General features: G+C 45.4%; 2 protein-coding genes across 2 annotated transcripts; one reads left to right on the top strand and one right to left on the bottom strand.

The window, feature by feature from the left end:
• Positions 1-3247: 3247 nt before the first annotated feature.
• Positions 3248-5994, top strand: LOC127336004 (AT-hook motif nuclear-localized protein 10). The gene is made up of 5 exons (XM_051362744.1): positions 3248-3562; positions 4215-4273; positions 4852-4989; positions 5158-5319; positions 5519-5994. Exons 1-5 carry the CDS (start codon positions 3457-3459, stop codon positions 5720-5722), a joined length of 669 nt encoding a protein of 222 aa, XP_051218704.1. The 5' UTR covers positions 3248-3456; the 3' UTR covers positions 5723-5994.
• A 249-nt stretch (positions 5995-6243) lies between these two features.
• On the bottom strand, positions 6244-8154 carry LOC127336005 (probable phospholipid hydroperoxide glutathione peroxidase). Its single transcript, XM_051362745.2, has 6 exons — positions 7968-8154; positions 7580-7656; positions 7255-7316; positions 6967-7085; positions 6569-6736; positions 6244-6472 (listed from the first exon to the last, which is right to left on the bottom strand). Exons 1-6 carry the CDS (start codon positions 8016-8018, stop codon positions 6440-6442), a joined length of 510 nt encoding a protein of 169 aa, XP_051218705.1. The 5' UTR covers positions 8019-8154; the 3' UTR covers positions 6244-6439.
• Between the last annotated feature and the right edge of the window lie 16676 nt (positions 8155-24830).

Here is a 24830-nt window from a genome sequence, read left to right as displayed (position 1 = left end):
ACACCTCTAGTGAACTGTGGACCCCGGTCCAATTCTCTTTACTGAAATACAATCATCGCAATACTGTTCTACTGTTTTCTGCAAACAATCATCTTCCACACAATACGGTTAATCCTTTGTTACAGCAAGCCGGTGAGATTGACAACCTCACTGTTTCGTTGGGGCAAAGTACTTTGGTTGTGTTGTGCAGGTTCCACGTTGGTGCCGGAATCTCTGGTGTTGCGCCGCACTACATCCCGCCGCCATCAACCTTCAACGTGCTTCTTGGCTCCTCCTGGTTCGATAAACCTTGGTTTCTTTCTGAGGGAAAACTTGCTGCTGTGCGCATCATACCTTCCTCTTGGGGTTCCCAACGAACGTGTGAGTTACACGCCATCAATTATCGTTCCCGCTTTTTTTGCAAGAGGATGACGATAAGAAGAAATATTGATTATCTAGGTGAAATATAGTGTGCAGGTCAAAGGACAAAGGGGGGCTGGGAATTGAAGTGCTTGAACTGAAAAACCTGTGTTTATTAAGTAAATGGCTATTTAAACTTCTACATGAAGAAGGGATGTGGCAACAACTACTTCATAATAAATATATCGAAAACAAAACGTTGGCTCAGGTGGAGTCTAAACCCACTGATTCACCTTTTTGGAAGGGGCTTATGCGGGTTAAACCGGAGTTTTTTAAGAGAGGTATGTTCAAGGTCGGTAATGGGATGGCGGTGCGGTTTTGGGAGGACACTTGGCTTGGAGATTATCCTCTATCTCTCCAATATCCGTCATTATATAATATTGTCCAACGGAAAAATGTGTTAGTTTCTACGGTATTGGCACAACAACCTCTGAATATTTATTTTAGAAGCCCTTCAAAAAAAAGAATATTGATTTTAGAAGAACTTTCAATGATTATAAATACAATTTGTGGTTACACCTATGCCAACGGCTTATGTCTATTCAGTTATCTAATGAACCTGACACCTTTGTTTGGAATTTATGAATCTGGTTTATTCTCCGTCAAATCTACGTACATTGATTTTATGAATGGTCACTCTAGATTCTTGCGGAAATATCTTTGGAAGATTAAGATTCCTCTAAAAATTAAGATTTTCATGTGGTTTGTAAGTAATAAAGTGTTGCTCACTAAGGATAATTTGGCGAAGAAAAAATGGACAAGATGTCAAAAATGTTGTTTTTGTAACAACAACGAAAATTGTTGATCATTTGTTTCTTCATTGTCCTTTTGCAAAAATTGTTTGACGGATGATATATTTTACGGACAACATTTCACCTCCATCTAATGTAACTAATATGTTTGCTAATTGGCTAAATAGAGTGAATAAGAATGATAAAACCCATATTCGAATTGGTATTTCGGCAATTTGTTGGTCTATTTGGACTTGCCGGAATGATATTATCCTTAATAAAAAAATGGAACTAATTTTTTGTAGGTTATTCTTCATGCGGCGCATTGGCTACAACTATGGGCGTACATGCTCCCGGAGAACCAGCGGGGTACTATGGTTACTGGATGCAACCGGCTGCTGGAGGTCACTCAGGACTGCTATTTTTAGGCTATGGATGGAGGCACGCTAGCAGAATTCTAGATGGATAGTTTTTATGTACTTTCCATCTACTTGTGTTTCTTCTTTTGGTTACAAAATTTAGCAGACTCTTTATCTCTACTAATAAGTTACGGACCGGTGTGTTGGTAGGTCAAAAAAACTGGAACTAATTTTTGTCCGTAAAAAAAACCAAGCCTTCCAGTGCCTTTGGATGTTTCGTCCGTCAGAAAAATACCCGCGCGTCCATCGCTAAAAAAACCGGTTCCTTAAACCGGACGTTCATAACTTACGATGCCTCGGTGGGTTTCTTCTATGGACGCGTCTAGGGAGCGGCCGCGTGCCCATTGGTGTATCTGAGCGAGCGTCTAAAAAATCAAGCATGCTAGCTTTGTCGTGTGAACGCATGTCACCATGCACATTAATTTTCCTTTTCAAATATTCAAAATCATATAACTTTTGTACTAGATGTCGAAATTATGATCCGCTTTCACTTTTAAATTTGTGGCGGTGAGCACTTCAAAACTAGATCCCATTTCTATGTATTTTGATTAATTTTTTTCTAAAACAACTTTTACATGCGACAAAGCAATTATAATACGGAACAATGCAACTTTAGTTTGGGGCAAAACAACTTTGCTGCACAAACGTAAATCAACATTCACAATGAAAGTTGCATCGCTGGACGCAAAAGTTGCTCAGCTATGCATCAAAATTTATTCGGTGGACACCAAAGTTGCTCAGCTATGCATCAAAATTTATTCGGTGGACACCAAAGTTGCTTCGCTAGACGTTAAAATTGGGCCGTCACAAACCAAATTTGCTCGGTCGGGCACCAAAGTTGCTCCGCAGGGTTCAAAAATTGCATCGTCAGACACCAAAATTGTTCTGCAGGGTACTTAAGTTGCTCTATCTTTGCAGCAAGTTCTCTACCGTTACAGCGAAGTTTCCTGCCATTGCAGCGAAGTTGCATCAGACATAGCGAACTTGCCTACTCGTTGCTGCAAAGTTGCCTACACTACCGTAAAGCATTAATTATAGGTAACTTAGCAATGATGAAAAACAACAATTGCAACAAAGTTACTAGGATGACTCGACCAGCATGAGCGGGGGAACGACTGACTCGACCGACGTGGGGGTGTTTCGGAAAGCAACGCTAGCTATGCCAGAGCCATCAAATGTGGGGCGATGATACTTACAACTGTGCTAGTTAGTGGCGAGGGTTGGGATGGCTTGATCGGCAACATTGTTATTGCGACCGACTAGGGCCAAACCTTGTGAACTACATCATAAATGCATTAGGAGTTGTTGCTCGTATCATTTTTTTTCCGGTGGATTAGGAGTTGTTGCCGCGTTTTCGTTGCACACCAAAGTTGATTTTCCGCATACCAAAGTTATTTTGTTGCACAATAAAGTTGCTCTATCGCGCATACAAGTTGCCTGTTAAAAAATTTCATCGAAACATATGAAAATATGATTTAGTTTTAAAATTCTCGTTGTGGGGATTTCAGAAGTGAAAACAGATTGTAATTTCATCGCACGGTTTAAAAGTTACAGTTTTTTTTTAAAAACGATACGTGTGGTCAGCTAGCCTCCGCACGGTTTGACAGTTGTCTTGTAGTGTGCCCGCCCAAGACTTTGGTTTGGCACTCGTCCGCCCGAAAGAATTCGGGTTCTTCTATCCCCACCCGATACCTGATAAAGTGATAAACTCACACTATCGGTCTTCTTCGACTTAACCATCCAAAACCTGCAAACCACTGTCCAACTTTAACGCCCTAACCTTCCCACCAGCAACCCAAGAAACCTGCTGTTCCGCACGCAGACGCCAAAAAGGATCAGGGCACTTAGGGTTCAGCGCGCACCAATCTCCGTCGAAGGCGGCGGCGTCTTGGGCTGTCCTCGCAGCAATGCGGGCGCCGGCGGTGAAGGCTTCCGCGCCGGAGAAGAAGACGGTTAAGCGGAGGGGCCGGCCGCCGAAGTCCGGAGGGAAAAAGTCGCAGCTCGCCCTTCTTGGTGAGTAGTTGAGTACATAGTACCGTACCTTTTGCGATATGAACTGTGAGCCCCTTGTTTGGTTGCTCGCTATTCACGCAATTTGTTTGCTGCTGCTGCAATATTTGAAGGAATTCTGTTTAATTTATTAACACGGCCTGGTTTTTGTTCTGTACTTGTAGTCTTTATTTAGTGAGAATGTGGTCATGTGGGGATGATTTGGATGTAATGTGATGATGCCTAGGGAATTAATTATAAGGATGATTTTGGAAGCGAGCCTAGAAAACAACATCATTACTATTACTAGAGCTTCCCCTTCGACCCGTATGCTTAGTGTGGTGATGTAATGGTTGGCACTGTTCCAGCTGATTATTCATGGACTATTATCTTGCGGCCACACAGTTCTGGATATATAAAAGATGTTTTCTCCATGTCCAATCTATCACCATGAAAGTTCAAGAGATGCACAACTGCCACATGATCATACATTTCGTTTCTTTCTATGTCTGCAAATTTCAGTCCAAGCACACACACTCGATATGTTTGTGCTTGCATATAACTGGAGGTTCATCGTATTGCTGAAGTTTACATCTCGAGAATTTCATCGCTTTATTAGAACGCGTGCCCTTCTGTGTGTTAATCGAATGGCCCTGAATCTATGTTTTGATCACAGGGGGGTGTGCACCTGGAAATGCATTTGCTCCACATGTGCTGCGTATCAATCAGGGTGAGGTACGCAGCTTCAGGAACCTACCCATCTTCTTATGTTACAAATTAGAAGAATATCCTAATTTTTCTTGTTTATCATTCGACACGTGAGGTTAAAATGGAGCTGAAGCATGTTCCCATTTTCTCTGTGTTACCTGGTTTGGTGTTGAGTCAACGTTAATGCTTGTCAGCTGTTCTTTTCACTAGCAAATTTCCAGCGAATGGCAGGTTCTCAACACTAGTGTACAAATTTTTTATTTGAGTACCATATGCCTGGATTTGTATTTTTACTGGCAACTACAGTATACTTGTATGTGCTCTTGTCATACTTTTTTTTTTGCATTGAGCAAGTCCTTGATTCGCATACAATCGGTGGACTGCAGATTTCTCTTGCCAAGCTTCTGCACAAATATTCGATTTTGCTGTGTTTACTGTCTCAATATGTGATAGAAATATCGCTCGCTTTTTGCTTTTTTCACCAAGTTCCTGTTTCTGAAGAAAAATGGGTGGGGTTCAGAATCAGTGGAAGAAGAGTCAGCGAGTGTGTTGCTCGTATGTTGTTTATAATTTTATAGCAATGATGAAAGTACTTTTATACACAGGATATTACCCTCAAGATTATGCTGTTATCAGAGCTGTATGACAAATCCATCTGCATTCTATCAGCCAATGGCACATTATCAAGTGTAACCCTCCGTCTATCCTCACAGTCAGGTGGCCTGAACAATGCAGTTTACCAGGTTCGCCTCGGTGTTCTCAATGAACGTTTGACACACTACTATTTAACCATATTCAGCTACGAATTGCTCGTCTTATCTCCGCTACTCCTTAGCCCCTCCTTCAGCACACCATGGATCATAAGATAAACTATTCCCACCTCCTGGTCTTACTTTGAGCTGATTTTGCAGGGTCACTTTGAGATAATTTCACTAAAAGGCTCTTATCTGCTGTCTGATGAGGGTTGCTCAGGAAACTGCAATGGGGGTTTAAGCATTGTAGTTTCCACTCCCTGTGGCAGCCTGTTTGGAGGTAGTGTTGGAGGGCCTCTGATTGCTGCAGACCCTGTGCAGGTACATGGCATAATTTTTCATTATCAAGTGAAACTGCAGGCACATCCATAGTCACATAAACCAATACAAAATGCTCCAAAGAGTTGTTGTGATATAGTCTATGACATAGTGAAATCTTCCTAGTGTTCTTTCCTACCTTTGTCCACTCTTCTGCAGAGGTTCAGAGATCTAATCTTTTTATTCTGTGTTATTACCTCAGGTGATTGCTGGGAGCTTCAATTACATGGTGATAGAGGAAAAGGAACCAAGCACCAGTGAGAGCGAACTTAGTGACCTGAAAGTACCCTGGGAGATGGATGCAATGCCTTATGAAGCTCCCTTTTCACCTTTGCCTCAGTTTGGGTGGTCCAGTCTTGAAGATGTCGAACTTGGGCGCCATGGTTTCGACCTGACCGATGGGTAGCACTTGGCACTAGATGCATGCAGATAGTATATGATTGAGATATAACACAACAGTTATATGTGTCGAGCTGTTGAAAACTTGGAATTCCACAGATATTTCGTGGTCAGGAGATTACTTACAAACTCAAATGCATATTTCACAGGGTGGGAAATATTTTTAAATTTTAGTTCTCAAATATTTGAAGAAGTGTAAAACTGGTATGCCATTCACTTATTCAGGAACATAAGTGTAGTTTCGTAGACTTATATATGCGAGCTAAACTATTCATAGAACTCACTTTATGTCAAAGGGTTATGAAATAATGCCATAACCATCTTCTGAACTTGTGACATGTGGAATTAATCTGAACTATCCATGAGCTGGGTATGAAAGTAGGCCAAGATCATGATCATATATCCATAACCACCTTTTAGTGGCTGCCGCCAACTAAATGCGGAGTCGCAGCAAGTTTTCAATCTGATGCAGCAACATGATAAATTCTGTTCTTCAGAAACGTAACTAGACAGCACACGGATCCAACGAAAGGCACAACGAACAGCTACAATACTTTCATTGACATGGCATATACAAGTACATAGTAGGATGCAGAAGATATAGCAGATGCATCCTCTGAAATGTTGGGTACATATTTTTATTCAACACAACAATATTATTGTTTCTAGCACCAATGTAATACAGAAGTGCTGGTTTTTTTCTACAGGCTCCGACCAGTCGGGTCTAAGAGCTCCCAAGCAGCTTCTTGATATCCTTCTGCAGATATATACAGAGCAAGTGTTAGTGTTCAGCGCACAGCGCTTCAGAAGTCAGGTTGTACAAGGGCATGTGAATCAACACGCTGTAAGTTACCTCGATGCTCAGGGGAGAAGTGGTCGGTGCATAGCGGTCCACGACACGACCCTCCTTGTCAACCAAGAACTTTGAGAAGTTCCACTTGATGCTGTCGCCGAAAAGGCCACCTTTGCTTGACTTCAGGAACTTGTACAGGGGGGAAACCTCCTTGCCGTTGACATCAACCTGTCAGACATCATGAGTTAGGACTCCATACTACGACACTACACAGTAAACCGTTCTTCTTGGATTAAACATCCATAAAATGGAGATAGTGGATCGTTCCATTGGAAGTTGACGCGGTTGAAAGAATATCACACTGAGACAGGTTTTCCTGCTCAATCAGATCACTATTTGTTTCACGCTGAACTGATATATGCATTACTTTGGTCGAACAAATAATAGCAGAAATCTACCTTGTCAAAAATGGGGTACTCAGCCTTGAAGCGGGTGCAGGCAAACTGGACAATCTCCTCGTTGGTGCCAGGCTCCTGCCCACCAAACTGGTTGCATGGGAAAGCCAGGATTTCAAGTCCTACAAAACCACAATTTAGCAAGAGAACCTAGTGGTTAGCATCCCAACCCCCAAAGTTTGTCGTTTAAAATCAAATAGCAGGCTACTGTTGAGCAATAAGCAGACTGATCCCAGCGATTCATTTGTCAGTGAAGGGAAACAATACATAGGCAGTGGGTGAAGCAAGTACCTTGGTCCTTGTACTTGTCGTACACCTGGCTCAGCTCGGTGTAGTTGGAGTTGGTCAAGCCACTGGAACAGAACAATAATCAGCAGTTGAAGAAGTAGTGTTTTCTGTGGAAATTCTAGTTCAGAAGTCTACGTCAGCCAACTAATTTGGACAATCAAGGAGTACACAGCAGGTGACTAATCTAATTTGACCATTTTTTTTTTTTTGCTGTGGACTATGCAATGACAATCTGATCTAAACGTGTTGTGCGAAAACTTGAAGACATCTCATGGCCAAAACGGAGGGGACTGAAACGCCAGGTTTCAGAGATGGTAATAATTCTCACCACTGGGACGCGACGTTAACGATGAGTAGAACCTTCCCCTTGTAGACGCTGAGGTCGACGTCCTTCCCGCTAGCATCCTGCACACGAAGCGAAACGCGGTTGTTAGACGTAATTCACTTTGCATCTTCATCAGAAATCAGGCGAAACGTCGAGCTACAGGCTAGCGAGTTGAGACGGTTTATTAGCAGGCTAATCCGACGGATCGGCAGCGAAATTCACGCGAATACCCGTCCGGACTAGCGAAGCGTAAAAGTTAGCACACGTCGAGCTAGCTCGGAGTGTGGGCAGGGATCTAGTAGCGCGTGAATTGGGGAACATTTTAGGGAACCAAGTGGGGGCTGCTTAGCAGGCGGTAAAAGCGTGAGGAGAGTGGAGCGGAGCTGCTTACCTTGACGGTGAAGTCGTGGACGGAGGTGGCGGAGGACGCGGCGGCGGCCATGCTGGAGCGAGCGGCGAGGTTCCCCGTGCGGCTGCCGGTGGCGGAGATCGCGCGATCTCAGAACTCAAAGAGGAGCAACGGGTAGTTGGGAGGCGGTAGCCGGTAGCGTGGAATCGACGAAGTGAATGGTACTGAGGGATGGGCCGGGACGTCACCGGAGGATTTTATAGGGCCAGGCCCACCGTTCGAATCTTATGGGCAAAGTAACGCGGAGGTGTGAACGCTCGGTGTGGCCCACGGCGGAGGAAGCTCGTACGCGCCTTGTCGGCCGGGACCCGCCACGTGTGAACGAACCAGATGCGATGGGTCAACTACCGCTGCACCGTCCGATCGGGAACCGAAGGTTGCAGAAGCGTCTAGAAGCATCTGGAGAGAGCACCTGGTGCCGTGTGCGCGGTCAGGTGCAGTCAAACGAAGTGATTTCACCCGCCGGAATTCCGTCGTCGGCGGCGGCGGTAGTGACGCAGATGCTGGCGTCGCACGTACGCGATGCGAAGGAGATAGGCAAGTTCCATACGATCTGAACTTTTTTTCCCCATTTTTAGCGAAGGTACACGATCGGGAACACCTGGTACTGCGTTGTGCACGCATCGACCGTGGGCCGGCCTGTGCGGAAATGTGCGTTCGCTGATGCCGCCGGGCGGTACGGTTCTCGCGAAATGCAAGGCGCATGAATCGCCCCCCCCCCCACCCTTCCATGCTTCCAGCAGAGACAGAAAAAAAAAGAGTAGAATCCCATCAACAGTAACAACAACAACAGACCAAAAAAGAACAGACCCAATAGCACGATCATAGGTCCAGGACTCTACCTGAACTAATTTGTTACTCTAGTATGTTCATGAATTATTGGGTATTGCGCGCTCGGCTGCTGCTATCACTCATGCTCCTATGGAGGTTTGGAAAACGTTCTCGTTACCATCTCCAGTTCCGCATGATCATAGCAACGATGGTTCTCCTGGAGCTTGGTCGGTTGTTCGCATGGGTGTTTCCTCTCTCGTGTAACTTAGCCCACCAGCTACCGTATACGTGAAAAGTGGACTTGAACCAACTTTTGCACTATCGTTGGTTGCTAACAATTTCATTTACACTCGGCTTGAGAAACGAAAGCCCGTTCGACCGGTAGGCTGTTTTAGACTCGGAAGAAAATCAACACAATGTTTGGTTATGTGCACACCAGGGGATATCATAACCTCTTCTCGAATTGGTGAGGTTACCAAACCATTTGTGCATGATTATGGAGCATACTACGATTAAACACACAATAGTGCCATGAAAAATAATCAAACATACTTCAGTACTACATACGAACGATTAAATAGTAGCACATACGAACAAACATAGTTTAACAAGAATGTAAACATAGTTCGATGATAAAGACATAGGACAGACATACCACTTGACAGAATAGTCACTCATCGATCATGGCAAGGGTTGGATCATGATGTGGGCACCTCATCACGACCTCCGTTGAGTTGTAGTCGAAGATAGTTACTTTGAAGACGTCATCTTTGAGCACCCTTGAAGGTCCTGAAGTAGCCGATCTTGATCCTTTATCCAGACTGATCGTGCCTTTGACCTCTTTCAGCTTGACCATTCAGGAGCAGCTGGTGTTCATCTTCGAGATGATCGTCCTGGGGACGGTGCCAAGGTACTGGCGGGAGCCAGTTGGAATTGGAAGCATTTCCAACCCTGGAGACAACACCACTTCAGCAAAGTGGGTTGGGCCGACGCCGTCATGGAAGCCCGACCTTGAAAGGCCTCTCGCTTGGCCTTTTGGTAGGGGTGCCCTCTCCAGCTTCCTTGGAGCAGCCCTCGCCATAATGTTGTGCGCAAATGCACCCATCATCATCTTCGAGCACTGCAACAAAAGAATGCAATTACAAACAGAACAAAGAGAAGTGTGTACATGAACAAGCAAGTTATACAATCATACATCATGAACAAGCTGTTGGAGATATGCCCAAGAGGCAATAATAAAGTGGTTATTATAATATCTTTGTGTTTATGATAAATGTTTGCATACCATGCTATAATTGTATTAACCGAAACATTGATACATGTGTGTTATGTAAACAACAAGGAGTCCCTAGTAAGCCTCTTGTATAACAAGCTTGTTGATTAATGGATGATCATGGTTTCGTGATCATGAACATTGGATGTTATTAATAAAAAGGTTATGTCATTGGTTGAATGATATAATGGACACACACCCAAATGAGCGTAGCATAAGATCAAGTCATTAAGTTCAATTTGCTATAAGCTTTCGATACATAGTTGTCTTAGTCCTTCGACCATGAGATCATGTAAATCACTTACACCGGAAGGGTACTTTGATTACATCAAACGCCATTGCGTAAATGGGTGGTTATAAAGATGGGATTAAGTATTCGAAAAGTGTGAGTTGAGGCATATGGATCAATAGTGGGATTTGTCCATCCTGATGACGGATAGATATACTCTGGGCCCTCTCGGTGGAATGTCGTCTGATTAGCTTGCAAGCATATGATTTGATCATAAGAGATGACATACCATGGTACGAGTAAAGAGTACATGTCGGTAACGAGGTTGAACAAGGTATGGAGATACCGATGATCAAACCTCGGACAAGTAAAATATCGTGTGACAAAGGGAATTGGCATCGTATGTAAATGGTTCAATCGATCACTAAGTCATCGTTGAATATGTGGGAGCCATTATGGATCTCCAGATCCCGCTATTGGTTATTGCTCGGAGAGGAGTCTCGACCATGTCTGCATAGTTCGCGAACCGTAGGGTGTGATAACCCACAAGTATAGGGGATCGCGGCAGTCTTCGAGGGTAGTATAACCCAATTTATTGATTCGACACAAGGGGAGGTAAAGAATACTTATAAGCCTTAACAACTGAGTTGTCAATTCAGCTGCACCTGGAAAAGCACTAGCAACAGGGGTGATGTAAAAGTAGCAGTAATATGAGAGCAGTAGTAACAGTAACACAGCAGCAGTAATAGCAATATGAGAGCAATGGCACGAGAAGATAGTTGATACTACTTCCAATGACATGTAGAACAAGTATATAATGATGAGATATGGACCGGGGTTCCCAGCGATCTACACTAGTGGCAACTCTCCAATAACAAGTGTTGGGTGACAAGGTATTGACTTGTCAATGCCTATGGATTGTAGGCTAGGGTTTAGTTAGAAGTAGAGGGTAAGTAGATCTCGAAGGTTTCAGCCGAAAAGTACTCGACGACTATGAAAACTAGGGTTTGCAGACAATGATTCGATTGATTCTTCGTCCCTCGACTCCCCCTTTATATAGGAGGTGAAGCCGAGGGATTCGTGCTATACAAGTTTACAGAGTCCGGGACGGTTTCTAACTCATCCCGCCAGATTACAAACAACACTTCCTATTACAACTCTATCTTTCCTTAGTAAATCTTGGGCTCCCGAATCTTCTTATTCTTCGGTATTGGGCTTCCAAGAACCCCTGGTACCATCTTCGGCAGGCCCATTTGGGATGCCTATGTCAGTAGCCCCCGAGATTTTGCTTGAATCGTAGAGTCAGGGAAAATCTCCATTGTTTATTTTTACTCGAAAGCTTTAACCTTTTATATTTCTTCACATAAAACTCTATATTGTACAGGAATACTGGTAATTGGGGCTAGTTCATCTGACGGATCAGGTACTAGTTAACTGCTCTAGTGGCAATCCGCAAAAACCTACTTCAAAATCACGTCCCCGGACATGATCTCGGGATACTGGTGTAAACGTCGACAAAGCCGCTTAAGGTCTTACCATTCTGTCGAGTCCCAGTCAAATTTATCGGGTACCTAACGCGTCCGTTAGGATTTTCTTCGTATCTGTTGATACGGATAAAAGTAGCAGAGCGCAGTCTTTGGCGATGCCACGCCCAGCCAGAAACGGATCTGGGGTCTTACCTTCGCAAATTTGCGGCATTCAGAAATTGATCGCAACTTCGGCGTTCTGAGAATATATTGTCGAGTGCTTTTCCGGCTGTTGGAATGGCACATTTTATCGAGTCACATATGACTTATATTGTTCTCCCGATGGGAGTATATGTAGAGTTAATTATAACTCGAAATATACTCTCTTGTTTATCTATTTTTGTTAATTTCATCGGGCACGCGAACAGCGTTCCCGATGGGAGTAGCCCCCGAGGTTACAACCAAGAACTTGTGCTTGGTTGTAGGCTCAACATTTTAGTCCACCTTGTCGCTATATTTTCATTACTTCCCAATATGATCTCTTTCTTCTTCTCTCTTTTTTTATCTCTCGGGTGCGCGAACAGCGCTCCCGATGGGAGTAGCCCCCGAGGCTACAGCCAAGACTTGTGCTTGGTTGTAGGCTCCCGCAATTTCTATATTTGTCATACTCGAAAATTTACTTTTTTCTGAAGTAGCCCCCGAGCATTTGGGCAAAAACTTGTATTTGACCAAAGGCTCCCGAAGTATTGAATAATTCTTTCTGTCGCCACTTTTCTTTTGTTTTTCTTGTCGACATACTTCCCTTAATCAAATTTACTTCATCCTTCTCGAATAGTCGTGATTTTTCTGCCCTGTGGATCCATTGCTTCGACCACGTTGACACGTCGTGCAAGTAGTGGACACACGTCCTCCGCTTTTCCTGGCGCACGTACGGTAACGCCTATTTCAGTAAAAATACTCTTTTGCCCTTGTGTCTAGAAGATCCATCCTCACCACACGATTTCTTCATCCAACGGCACACTGCTTCACCCGATTCTTATATAAATCCTTCTTCAACCTTCGTTCATCCCCTCGCTTGCGCCGCTCACCTGTTCCTCTTCGCAAAACTTCCCCTGCGCCCAACTCTCTCCAATCTTCCGTACGCATATACATTGCTCTGCCCGCTGCCATTGATGCCACCGCGCACGCGTCTGACTCGCCACGGACGCCGGAATCCAAGATGGCCGCCGAGGATCTTGAGTGGGAGAGATCCAAAATCTCCAACCAAGACACCAACACGCTGAAGAGGCTCGGCCTCATGACGAAGGAGGACGCCATCCGCTTTCCTAGCGAAAAAAGCTACCCCAAGCCTCCAATGGAGTATCGGGTTAGTTTTGTTGATCACTTGATCCGCGGCCTTTCGACCCCAATCCACGATTTCCTCCGCGGCCTTCTTTTCGTTTATGGGATTCAACTGCACCAGTTGACCCCCAACTCCATCCTTCATATTTCTATTTTCATCACGCTTTGCGAATGCTTCCTCGGAATCCCTCCCAATTGGGCTCTGTGGAAGCGCATTTTCTGCCTCCGCCGCAATGGCTCCCACAACGTCACCTATAACATAGGTGGCGTTGTTATCTGTGTTCGTACTGATGTCGACTACTTCGACGTCAAGTTTCCTGATTCTGTCCAAGGATGGCGCAAGAAGTGGCTCTACATCCACGAAGAAAGTGCCAACTCCGTTGAGCACAACATAATGCCTTTCGACGGAAATGCCAGAATTCAACGCCGCCGCTCCTGGGATGCCGAAGCTTCCGAGGAAGAGAAAAAGGCGACAGAGGCACTGATGTCTCGCATTCGCCAACTTCAAAATACTCGAGGCAAAGAGCTTTCTGGTGTTCAAATCACTGCCTATTTCCTTAGGATTAGAGTGCAGCCTCTTCAAGCTCGCAAAAATCCCCTTTGGACGTATTCTGGTAAAAATGACGCCAACAGAATGTCCGGTGATCTTTCCACCAAGGACTTGGAAAAATTGGTTCGAAGAATTTCTCGATTAGGCAAGAAGGATCCTATTCCCTCCTCCTGTCGAGTGGAACCATACAGTGCTTCCAATCCTCTTCCCGAGGTATTTTGTCTTCTCAAATTTCTATCTTGTTCTGAACTGTTCCTTGTATCTTATTGCAGTGGTATCTCACTTATTCTCTTTTGTCACTATTTCCTTGTAGAATCATCCTACTATGGCTTCCCTTCCTCCTCTTCCGGAGGATGGAGAGGTCGAAGAAAGAGCTGTTGTCGATGATGACAACCAGGAGACCCCCTCTTTTGTGAATGAACCCGCAGATTCTCGAAAATCTGCGGGATCTACTGAGAAGGATGCTGCCTCTGAAGATACAACATCAGCACAATCTCCTCCTCCTGCTGTTTCTCCGAAGAGCAAAAGGAAAAGGAGCAATGCCGAAGATTCCGGGACCTCGAAACCCGAAGAAACTGCTCCTGCACCTCGAAAAGCAGCTTATGATCCATACATCGAGAGTATCATCAGCTCGTAGGTTCCTTGTTCTTTTCCTTTTTTATTTGAAGAATTTTATCTTGCCTTGCTTTTTATGCTGCCACTATTTTGTCACAGTGATGATGAAGAAACACCAACTTTAGATGTGGCTGCTCGAACGAGCACGTCACATACTTTAGTTATTTCAGAAAAACCAGTTGAAGGGGAGGAATCGTCGCCTCCTCAACAAAATGTTGATACATCTACTCCTTCGAGCCCCCGTGCCCCTTCACCAAAAAGGGCACGGGTTGAAAAGATTGTTGATCCTGCCCCTCAGTTGGGCAGTTCGTCGACCCCGCTCCTAGATGATGTAAGTTTGTCGACATCTATATTTTCCTTATTTTGTTTTTTCACACCTTTTTTTTTTTTTTTTTTTTTTTATGCCGATGTTTCTCTTACTGTGTTCACGTTGAACAGCCTATGATCCAAAATCTCCAACCAAGACACCAACACGCTGAAGAGGCTCGGCCTCATGACGAAGGAGGACGCCATCCGCTTTCCTAGCGAAAAAAGCTACCCCAAGCCTCCAATGGAGTATCGGGTTAGTTTTGTTGATCACTTGATCCGCGGCCTTTCGACCCCAATCCACGATTTCCTCCGCGGCCTTCTTTTCGTTTATGGGATTCAACTGCACCAGTTGACCCCCAACTCCATCCTTCATATTTCTATTTTCATCACGCTTTGCGAATGCTTCCTCGGAATCCCTCCCAATTGGGCTCTGTGGAAGCGCATTTTCTGCCTCCGCCGCAATGGCTCCCACAACGTCACCTATAACATAGGTGGCGTTGTTATCTGTGTTCGTACTGATGTCGACTACTTCGACGTCAAGTTTCCTGATTCTGTCCAAGGATGGCGCAAGAAGTGGCTCTACATCCACGAAGAAAGTGCCAACTCCGTTGAGCACAACATAATGCCTTTCGACGGAAATGCCAGAATTCAACGCCGCCGCTCCTGGGATGCCGAAGCTTCCGAGGAAGAGAAAAAGGCGACAGAGGCACTGATGTCTCGCATTCGCCAACTTCAAAATACTCGAGGCAAAGAGCTTTCTGGTGTTCAAATCACTGCCTATTTCCTTAGGATTAGAGTGCAGCCTCTTCAAGCTCGCAAAAATCCCCTTTGGACGTATTCTGGTAAAAATGACGCCAACAGAATGTCTGGTGATCTTTCCACCAAGGACTTGGAAAAATTGGTTCGAAGAATTTCTCGATTAGGCAAGAAGGATCCTATTCCCTCCTCCTGTCGAGTGGAACCATACAGTGCTTCCAATCCTCTTCCCGAGGTATTTTGTCTTCTCAAATTTCTATCTTGTTCTGAACTGTTCCTTGTATCTTATTGCAGTGGTATCTCACTTATTCTCTTTTGTCACTATTTCCTTGTAGAATCATCCTACTATGGCTTCCCTTCCTCCTCTTCCGGAGGATGGAGAGGTCGAAGAAAGAGCTGTTGTCGATGATGACAACCAGAGACCCCTCTTTGTGAATGAACCCGCATGATTCTCGAAAATCTGCGGGATCTACCGAGAAGGATGCTGCCTCACGAAGATACAACATCAGCACAATCTCCTCCTCCTGCTGTTTCTCCGAAGAGCAAAAGGAAAAGGAGCAATGCCGAAGATTCCGGGACCTCGAAACCCGAAGAAACTGCTCCTGCACCTCGAAAAGCAGCTTATGATCCATACATCGAGAGTATCATCAGCTCGTAGGTTCCTTGTTCTTTTCCTTTTTTATTTGAAGAATTTTATCTTGCCTTGCTTTTTATGCTGCCACTATTTTGTCACAGTGATGATGAAGAAACACCAACTTTAGATGTGGCTGCTCGAACGAGCACGTCACATACTTTAGTTATTTCGTAAAAACCAGTTGAAGGGGAGGAATCGTCGCCTCCTCAACAAAATGTTGATACATCTACTCCTTCGAGCCCCCGTGCCCCTTCACCAAAAAGGGCACGGGTTGAAAAGATTGTTGATCCTGCCCCTCAGTTGGGCAGTTCGTCGACCCCGCTCCTAGATGATGTAAGTTTGTCGACATCTATATTTTCCTTATTTTGTTTTTTCACACCTTTTTTTTTTTTTTTTTTTTTTTTTTTATGCCGATGTTTCTCTTACTGTGTTCACGTTGAACAGCCTATGATCAAGGATCTTCTCCGCATCGGTTCCCAATTTATTGGGTACCGTGAATATGCTAATAGAGCCGAAGGTAACGACTTTCATACTTGTCGTTTTTCCTTAATTTGTCACTCCTGTTGCTTGCCGCGATTTTTTGATCTTTCTTCTCTCTTTTTTCCATATCTCGACAGAGAAACTTACAGAGGCTAACGAACGCGCCGACGCACTGGCTCAAAAACTTGAGCAAAGTGAGGCGGCTCGCAAGAAAGCCGAACTCGCTGCTAGCAAAGCCAAGGTCGAAGCTGATGAAGCTAAGGCGAAAGCTGCTGGTGTCGAGGAACTGCAGAAGAAACTTGAGGATGCGACAGCTGCCTTGGATGAGCACAAAGCTGCACAAGCTTCTCGTGACGAAGGAATCCTCAAGCGTCTGAAGTCGCAAAGTCGACGTACTCTGAGTAATATTATCAATCCCTTTTATTTTATTGCACTTCCTGTTTCTTGGTTGTTGACTGATGTCTTGTCTCGTGTGGCAGCCCAAACAAACCAGGATTTTGATCTGGATAATCCTGTCAACGATCCCCTCCTTGACGCACTTTCTCTTCTGGAGTTTCACGGGCGCGAAATTCGTGAAGGCGTGGCAAATGCTAATGCAGGATTGTCAGCGTTGTTCCCTTACTTCTTCCCGAAGAAAGAAGAACCCGCAACTTTCCTTAACCTTGCCAAGATGTTTAATGCTTCGGAAGACCTGGGATTGAAGATGCGTCAGGAGAATATGAAGGTTGCTGTCGAGAGTACTGTTGCCCTGGTTGCTGACAGCCAACGAGACGCTTGATTGGATGAAGGTTAGCGACACCGTCGAGATAGAGCAGTCGAGATGGAGGTCGCTGATCAAGGCGGCCAAGCCCAACACGAAGAAGATCTTGGCGTATCTGGGAATCAAGCCAGCTTCAACTCCTAGCTCCTCGAGGCCGGAGGTCTAGTTGCATGCCTCTGTTTTTCTTTCTGTTTCTTTTGCTTCTGTCGCCAAAGTAGTCATTTGGCGACACGTACTTTCTTAACTCCACTGTAATGCCTTTGTAATTATTCCAAGAGATTAATGAAGACTTCTATCTTTGCTTGTTGTTTGATGTTGTCTTGTTTATTTTTCAGTTGATATTTGATAACTATACTCCATCTTCTGCTCCTTCCAATGTTTCGCCTTCTTCTTCCCGCGCGAGGAAAGCTTTTGGTGATACCGCTCCTGTCGACGATACCTTGTCGCAAGAACTGGATGAACTTCGGCAACAACTTCAGTATGCGAAGAAGCAAACACTTGTGATGATGGAGCAATCTCGTAAGTCATCTGAAGCCGAAAAAATTGCTCTTCAACAAGCTCGCGAGGCCGTAGCTGCTAAGGAAATTGCTGCTTCCGAGGCTGAAAAGGCGACTATTCGAGAAAATTTCATGCTCGAATTAATGAATGAAGCAGTGCGAGATATGTCGGGTATGCCTGTTTCATCCGCTGATATCCTTTATCTGCATACTATTGTTTCTTGAAGATTTCCGCTTCTTTGTTTTGATAGGTGCCTTTACTGATGCTGCTGCCGAGGAAGAGAGGGTGAATGCTAGGACAACCCTCCTTGTTAATCTCTCCTTGGACCATGGTTCTTTGTTTTGGGCTACCCCGGAAAGGACCCGCCAAATTGTCAGATTTCAAGATCGCGCCTCTCAAACTCGCGATTTCCTCGACTTCACAACCAAGACCTTGTCCATGGTTTACAACTCCATGTTTCCTCGGAACGTCCAACCAAAAACTCTTCCTGAATTGATGGAAAGGTTCAAGGATGCTCGCAGTATCCATGATTTTGTCAAAGCTCAACTAGTAGCTGGCGCCAGATTTGCTCTTATCATGCTCCAAATCTGCCACTCGAAGCTTGACCTTACCCAGGTTGTCGAGAAGGTTCACCAAAAGGTAAAACGTCGGAGAGTTGGTGTTGACAGGATTAACACGAAGGTTACGCCTATAGCCGAAGAAATGATTGAGGACCTACTTCGGATGGATGCCGACTTTTTTGCCGATGGCCATTATGCCGATTTTCTTGGTGCTGCTCCTGAGGAAAACAGGGTTACTCTTGATGACATATTGAATCAAGACTAGTTATTTTCTTCTTGTAGATATTTTTTCTTTGTAATCCATGACTATATTGTAAAGCAATCATTATATTTCTCTGTTTGTTTAGCCCCCGAGTGTTTCGGTGACTCTTTACTATATTTGTATACTTGCGAGGTTTTGAACCAAGGCATTTATATATTTAAGGCGAATATGAGCCCCCGAGCTTTTTATTGAGTACTATTTTGTATTTTTGTTGACTCACGAGGTATTTGAATACCAAGGCAAGTTTTTCCTTTTGTCGATGAACTATATTGAAATTCGTCGGAGCGAAGACTTTGGTCATGTCGATAAAGAAGAAAAGTTATATTGTCACTATCTTTATTATATTGCAGCACCGCGAGCCCGCCTCATTAAAAACCTTCTCCGGCCCCACTCGGTGCCCCGAAAAAGGAAAAGAGTGCGTCTGAAAACTCGCGGGCGTTTCAGTACATTGAAGCTTTACAAAGACTATATTTTGACTCTAGGCGTAAAAACGCCTAAGTTGCGCCACGTTCCAGGGGTTTGGCTCCTCCACCCCTGTCTTCTTGTCCTTTATTCTGTATGCTCCTCCTCCAATTACTTCCGTGACAATGTAAGGGCCAAGCCATGGTGACTCGAGTTTTTCATCACTAATTTGCGTGAGCCGAAGAACTAGGTCTCCCACCTGAAAAGATCTTGGCCGCAAACGTCGACTGTGGTAATTCTTCAAGTCCTGTTGATATTTGGTTACCCGAGATAATACTTCATCTCGAGCTTCATCAAGTGCGTCGACGTCGTCTTCTAGCACTCTTCTCGACGTTTCTTCATCATATTCAGCGACACGTGGAGAGTTGTGCTCTATCTCGATTGGTAGTACTGCCTCTGCTCCATGAACCAGGAAAAACGGAGTTTCCTGCGTTCTTTGTGTTTGGTGTTGTTCGGATGCTCCACAACACGCTTGGAAGTTCTTCTCGGCCAGGTATGTCGAGCTTTTTCCGATGGTCCTAACAAGCGCTTCTTGATACCATTGCAGATGATGCCATTGGCTTTCTCGACTTGCCCATTGGTTTGAGGATGTGCAACTGACGCAAAGTTCAGCTTAATACCCACCTCTTCGCAATAATCTTTGAATTCATGGGATGTGAAGTTACTGCCGTTGTCTGTGACGATGCTGTGGGGCACTCCAAATCTGAAGACGAGGCCTTTTACGAATTTTATCTTGCGGATGCTCCATCCGGTGAATTTATCGGCTTCGCTTCTATCCACTTTGTAAACTTATCGACAGCTACTAGCATGTACTCCTTTCCTCCTGGCCAGGATTTGTGTAACTTACCCACCATATCAAGTCCCCATTGAGCAAAGGGCCATGACAATGGTATTGGTGCTAGCTCTGCTGCTGGAGAGTGGGGTTTTGCGGCAAACCTTTGACACGCGTCGCAAGTTCTTACTATGTCCTTGGCGTCCTCGATTGCTGTCAACCAGTAGAATCCTGCCCGAAAAACCTTGGCTGCAATAGCTCGACTACTTGCGTGGTGGCCACATATTCCTTCGTGTACATCCTTCAGAATTATTCTTCCTTCTTCGGGTGTGACGCACCTTTGCAAGACGCCCGAAATACTTCGCTTATACAATTCTCCCTTGACCACCGTGAAAGCTTTGGAGCGTCGAATTACTCGCCTTGCTTCAACTGGATCGTCAGGTATTTCTTTCCTAAGGATATATGATATGTACGGCTGCATCCACGGTATCTGTATCATCATGACCAAGTCCTGATCTTCTTCGTCCTCTTGCTTTTCCTTGGCAGCCCCCGAGGGTTTCTTCTCCTTCTTTTTTGACTTTGTTGGCTTAGTGGATCTCTCTCGTTATCTCTTCCCGAGAATACACCTGGCGGGACTGGAAGGCACTGTGACCCGATGTTTGCAAGAACGTCGGCTTCGTCGTTGCTCAACCTGCTAATATGATTTACTTCGCATCCATCGAATAACTTCTCAAGCTCGTTGTACACCTCCTTGTATGCCATCATGCTATCATTGACTGCATCACATTGGTTCATAACTTGCTGAGCCACCAACTGTGAGTCGCCAAAGATTTTTAATCGAGTTGCTCCGCAGGCTTTCGCCATCTTCATCCCGTGTATGAGAGCCTCATATTCTGCTTCATTGTTAGATGCGTTAAGGAACGTCATCCGGAGGATGTACTTCAATTTGTCGCCTTCAGGTGATATGAGTACTACTCCTGCGCCAGCTCCTTCTAGTCTCTTGGACCCATCAAAGTTCATGGTCCAAGTTCTCGATAAATCTGGAGGTCCTGTATTTTGCAACTCCATCCATTCTGCGATGAAGTCCGGCAGTATTTGCGACTTTATTGCTTTTCTTTTTCATACGTGATGTCCCGAGGGAAAGTTCTATTCCCCAAAGGGAGACACGACCCGTAGCTTCTGGGTTATTCAGTATATTTGACAAGGGAGCTTCATTGACCACTATGATCGGGTGTGCCGAAAAATAGTGGCGCAATTTTCGTGCTGTCGTGAACACTCCATATGCTAGCTTTTGGTACTGAGGGTACCTTTGTTTTGAAGGTGACAAGACTTCGCTCACGAAGTATACCGCCGCTGCACTCCATGGATTTTCCCTTCTTCTTCTCTTTCGACAACTAATACCGTGCTAACCACTTGGGGCGTGGCTGCAATATATAGCAGGAGAGGTTCCTTTTCCTTTGGAGCCACCAGGATTGGTGGTGTCGAGATTTTTCGCTTCAGATCCTCGAAAGCTACGTCGGCCTCTTCGTTCCACCGGAATTTATCTCCTTGTTTTATCGGCGCATAAAATGCTAACGCTTTTTCTCCTAACCTGGCGACGAACCTGCTCAAAGCTGCGACTCGCCCAGTTAGCTGCTGTATTTCTTTCAACTTTGTTGGCTTTCTCATTGTTACTATGGCTTGTATTTTGTCGGGATTTGCTTCAATCCCTCTTGCCGAAACTAGAAACCCCAGAAGTTCTCCTGCTGGGACGCCAAAAGAACACTTCGTCGGGTTCAGTTTGAGGCAGAATTTGTCGAGGTTGTCAAAAGTTTCTTTGAGATCCTCGATCAGCGTTGTCCCCTTTTTTGATGTTATGACGACATCATCGATGTATACTTGCACGTTTTTCCCGATCTGTGTTGCTAAACACTTCTGCAGCATCATCCTCGATATGTTGCTCCCGCATTTTTTAGACCAAAGGGCATTGTCTTGTAGCAAAACACGCCGTAAGGTGTAATAAACGCTGTCTTGGCTTCATCATCTTCTTTTAATCTGATCTGGTTATAACCAGAGTATGCATCCAAGAAGGAAAGACGTTCACAACCTGCCGTGGAGTCGATAATTTGATCGATCCTTGGGAGGGGAAAGTGATCCTTGGGACAATGTTTATTGAGACACGTAAAGTCGACGCACATGCGAAGGACTGTCGTGTTTTTCTTCGGCACCATCACTGGGTTAGCTACCCATGTGGCTTCTGTAGATATTTCTCTGATAAAACCAGCCTCTTCGAGTCGATTTATTTCTGAAAGCATGGCTTTGCGGTTTGGTTCCGAAAAACGCCGCAGAGGTTGTCTGATTGGTTTCGCTGTTGGATCCAAATTTAGGTGGTGCTCGGCAAGTTCCCTGGGTACTCCTGGCATGTCAGCTGGACACCATGCAAAGATTTTCCAGTTCTCACGGAGGAACTTGACGAGCGCGCTTTCCTATGCGATATCCATGTCGTTTGCTATAGATGTCGTCTTTTTTGGATCTGTCGGGTGAATCTGCACCTCCTTAGAATTTTTCTCTGTGTTGAAAGTTGATTCTTTATTTGGTCTTCCAACGTCTGGCAGTACGTCGTAATCAGTCATGCTTTTTGACGCCAAGTACTCAGCTTGCATCCCGAAAGTTTCTGCCAACCTGTGAAAATCCTTGTCGCACTTATCGGCTAAGGCAAAGCTTCCCCTGACTGTGATTGGTCCTTTTGGTCCGGGCAACCTCCACAACAGGTATGTATAGTGTGGCACTGCCATAAATCGAGCATATGCTGGTCGTCCCAACAGAGCATGATATTGTGATGGAAAATCGACAACTTCGAACTCGAGCCTTTCGATTCTATAATTTTCTCGGGTCCCAAACTGAACGTCAAGATTGATCTTTCCCAATGGATAACTTGGTTTCTCCGGTGTGATGCCGTGGAACCTTGTGTCTGTTGGTTTCAAGTTTGCTAAGGATATGTTCATCTTCCTCAATGTATCTGCATACATGAGGTTCAAGCTGCTGCCGCCGTCTATGAACACTCGAGAGACATCAAATCCTGCGATAATCGCTGGCAGGATAAGTGCTGACCGCCCCGGTCGAGGAACTTGCTGCGGATGATCTGCTATTGTGAAGCCGATATCTTGTCCTGACCAATTAAGGTACTCAACTGTTGGTGGAGGCATTTTCTCTGCCATAAACACCTGTCGTGAGATTACTTTTTGAGCTCTATTGGACGGCCTTCCCTTCTGAATCATCGACACTGCTCCGTTGGAGTTAGGATCAACATAGGGTGGTGGTGCAGGTGCTGCCGCTATTCTTAGCTGGTGTCGATTGTCCTCTGTAATCGCGGGAGGTGGCGGTAGATGAACTTCGCTCCTAGGCTCCCGAGGGTTTCTCTGTGCTGCTCGAGCATGAGCATTTTCTGCGTATCCGAACATTGCTCGAAAATTTCGACAGTCTTTCTGCAGTGCCCCGACTGTCTTTTCCCGTTCTTTGTCGAGGAAGAAGTGCATCTGGCACGGTCCGTTCAGCATTTCCTCGGGGGACACGAAAGGTCTTGGAAACCTCGGCCCACTATTTTGCCTGTTGCGCGAATCATCCCTATTATCACCTCGCTGTTCACTGCTTCTCTGGTAATCATCTCTGTTGCCTCCTGTATTTGTCCGAAAACCTGCCGAAATTTGTCCTGGAGCGTCGTAGTTTTGGTACGTCCGAGGAAATCTTCGCCTCGGTTGATAGTTTCGACCACGGTCCTCCTCTGGCGACCTGTGTCGTTTGTTGTGGACAGCGTCTTCTCCATCTGCCCATTTATTTGCTATCTCCATTAACGCGGATACTGTCCTTGGATTGGTCCTTCCCAAATCCTCGACAAAGTCTCCACGCCCGACTCTCGCGACAAATGCATCTATTGCTCTCTCGTCAGATATGTTTTCTGCCGAGTTTTTGATGATATTCCACCTCTGGATGTACTTTCTCATTGGCTCATCTGGCTTTTGTCGACACGCTCTCAACTCCTCTAACGACGCGGGTTTTTTGCACGTGGATTTGAAGTTTTTGACGAACACGTCCTCGAAACTTTCCCAGCTGTCGATGGATCCTGGAGCGAGTTTCTTTATCCATGATCGTGCGGCACCACTCAGGTGCACCTGGATGCTTTGCATGGCTGTTGCCCTAGTTCCTCCCGTCGCCTTCACCGTCTCCGGATAGTCGACTAGCCAATCCTCTGGATCTTGAAGGCCGTCGAATTTCTTGAAATTATCGGGTAACTTGAATCCCGAGGGGACTCGCGTTTTCGGACTCTCCTCGTGAAGCATGGTAAGCCGCACATATCTTCGTCGTTAAGTTACGGGATTGCCGATGATCCCTTCGCTTTGCCGCGCTCAGTCCACTCTTGCTTGTGCTGCCGTGTCTCTTGCTCCACTTGGCCCTTCGAGTCTTTGCCGCATTTCTTCTTGCGGGTCGTGGACTATTTTGCCTTGCCACTCCTTCGGGAGGCGTTGATATAAACGCTGTCCCCATAGCTCCAACTCCTGCTACCGCCATATTGTACAGTGTTTCCCTTGGATCACCCGGAGGTGGTTTAGATGCAAGGATAAAAGCATGTGTCGCCATATACCCAGCCTCTGGTGTCTTAGGGATGATGTTTCCTCTTGTATCTATCGACATAAAGGACATGTCGAGGTTTTGAACCAAGTGTTCTCTTTCCGCTTCGGGTATGTGTTGCAGTCTTGACCTTGCTCTGTTCCGCGCCTCCCGATGGCTATCACCCGTAGTTCTAGATTGTCGACTTAGATCTGCCCTTCTCCTGCTGGATGCAGAAGCTGCCTCCTTTCTCCTGTTCAACTCAGCTGTCTGTTTTTCCAATTCCCTGGCAGCTCGTGCGAGCCTATATTGATATGCTTGCAATTCTTCTGGTGTGGCTGTGGTAGCCATTGGTTCTGTGCCGTTCATAGCTCTCGCAGCTCTGTCCCACGCTGCTTGTGAAAGTTGAACTCTATCTCGCGGTTCTGGCCCGACGTATTTGTTCCCCAAGCCTTGTCGCAGATTGGAGGGATCGACGTATGGATTTCCCAAACTGTCGAAAGCCTCAGATGTCTCTTCTTGA

Source organism: Lolium perenne, chromosome 2 (genome assembly GCF_019359855.2).
Source record: "Lolium perenne isolate Kyuss_39 chromosome 2, Kyuss_2.0, whole genome shotgun sequence".
Lineage (NCBI taxonomy): Eukaryota > Viridiplantae > Streptophyta > Magnoliopsida > Poales > Poaceae > Lolium > Lolium perenne.
Note: the sequence above shows the minus strand (reverse complement) of the source record. Positions and strands in the feature narration are given on the sequence as shown.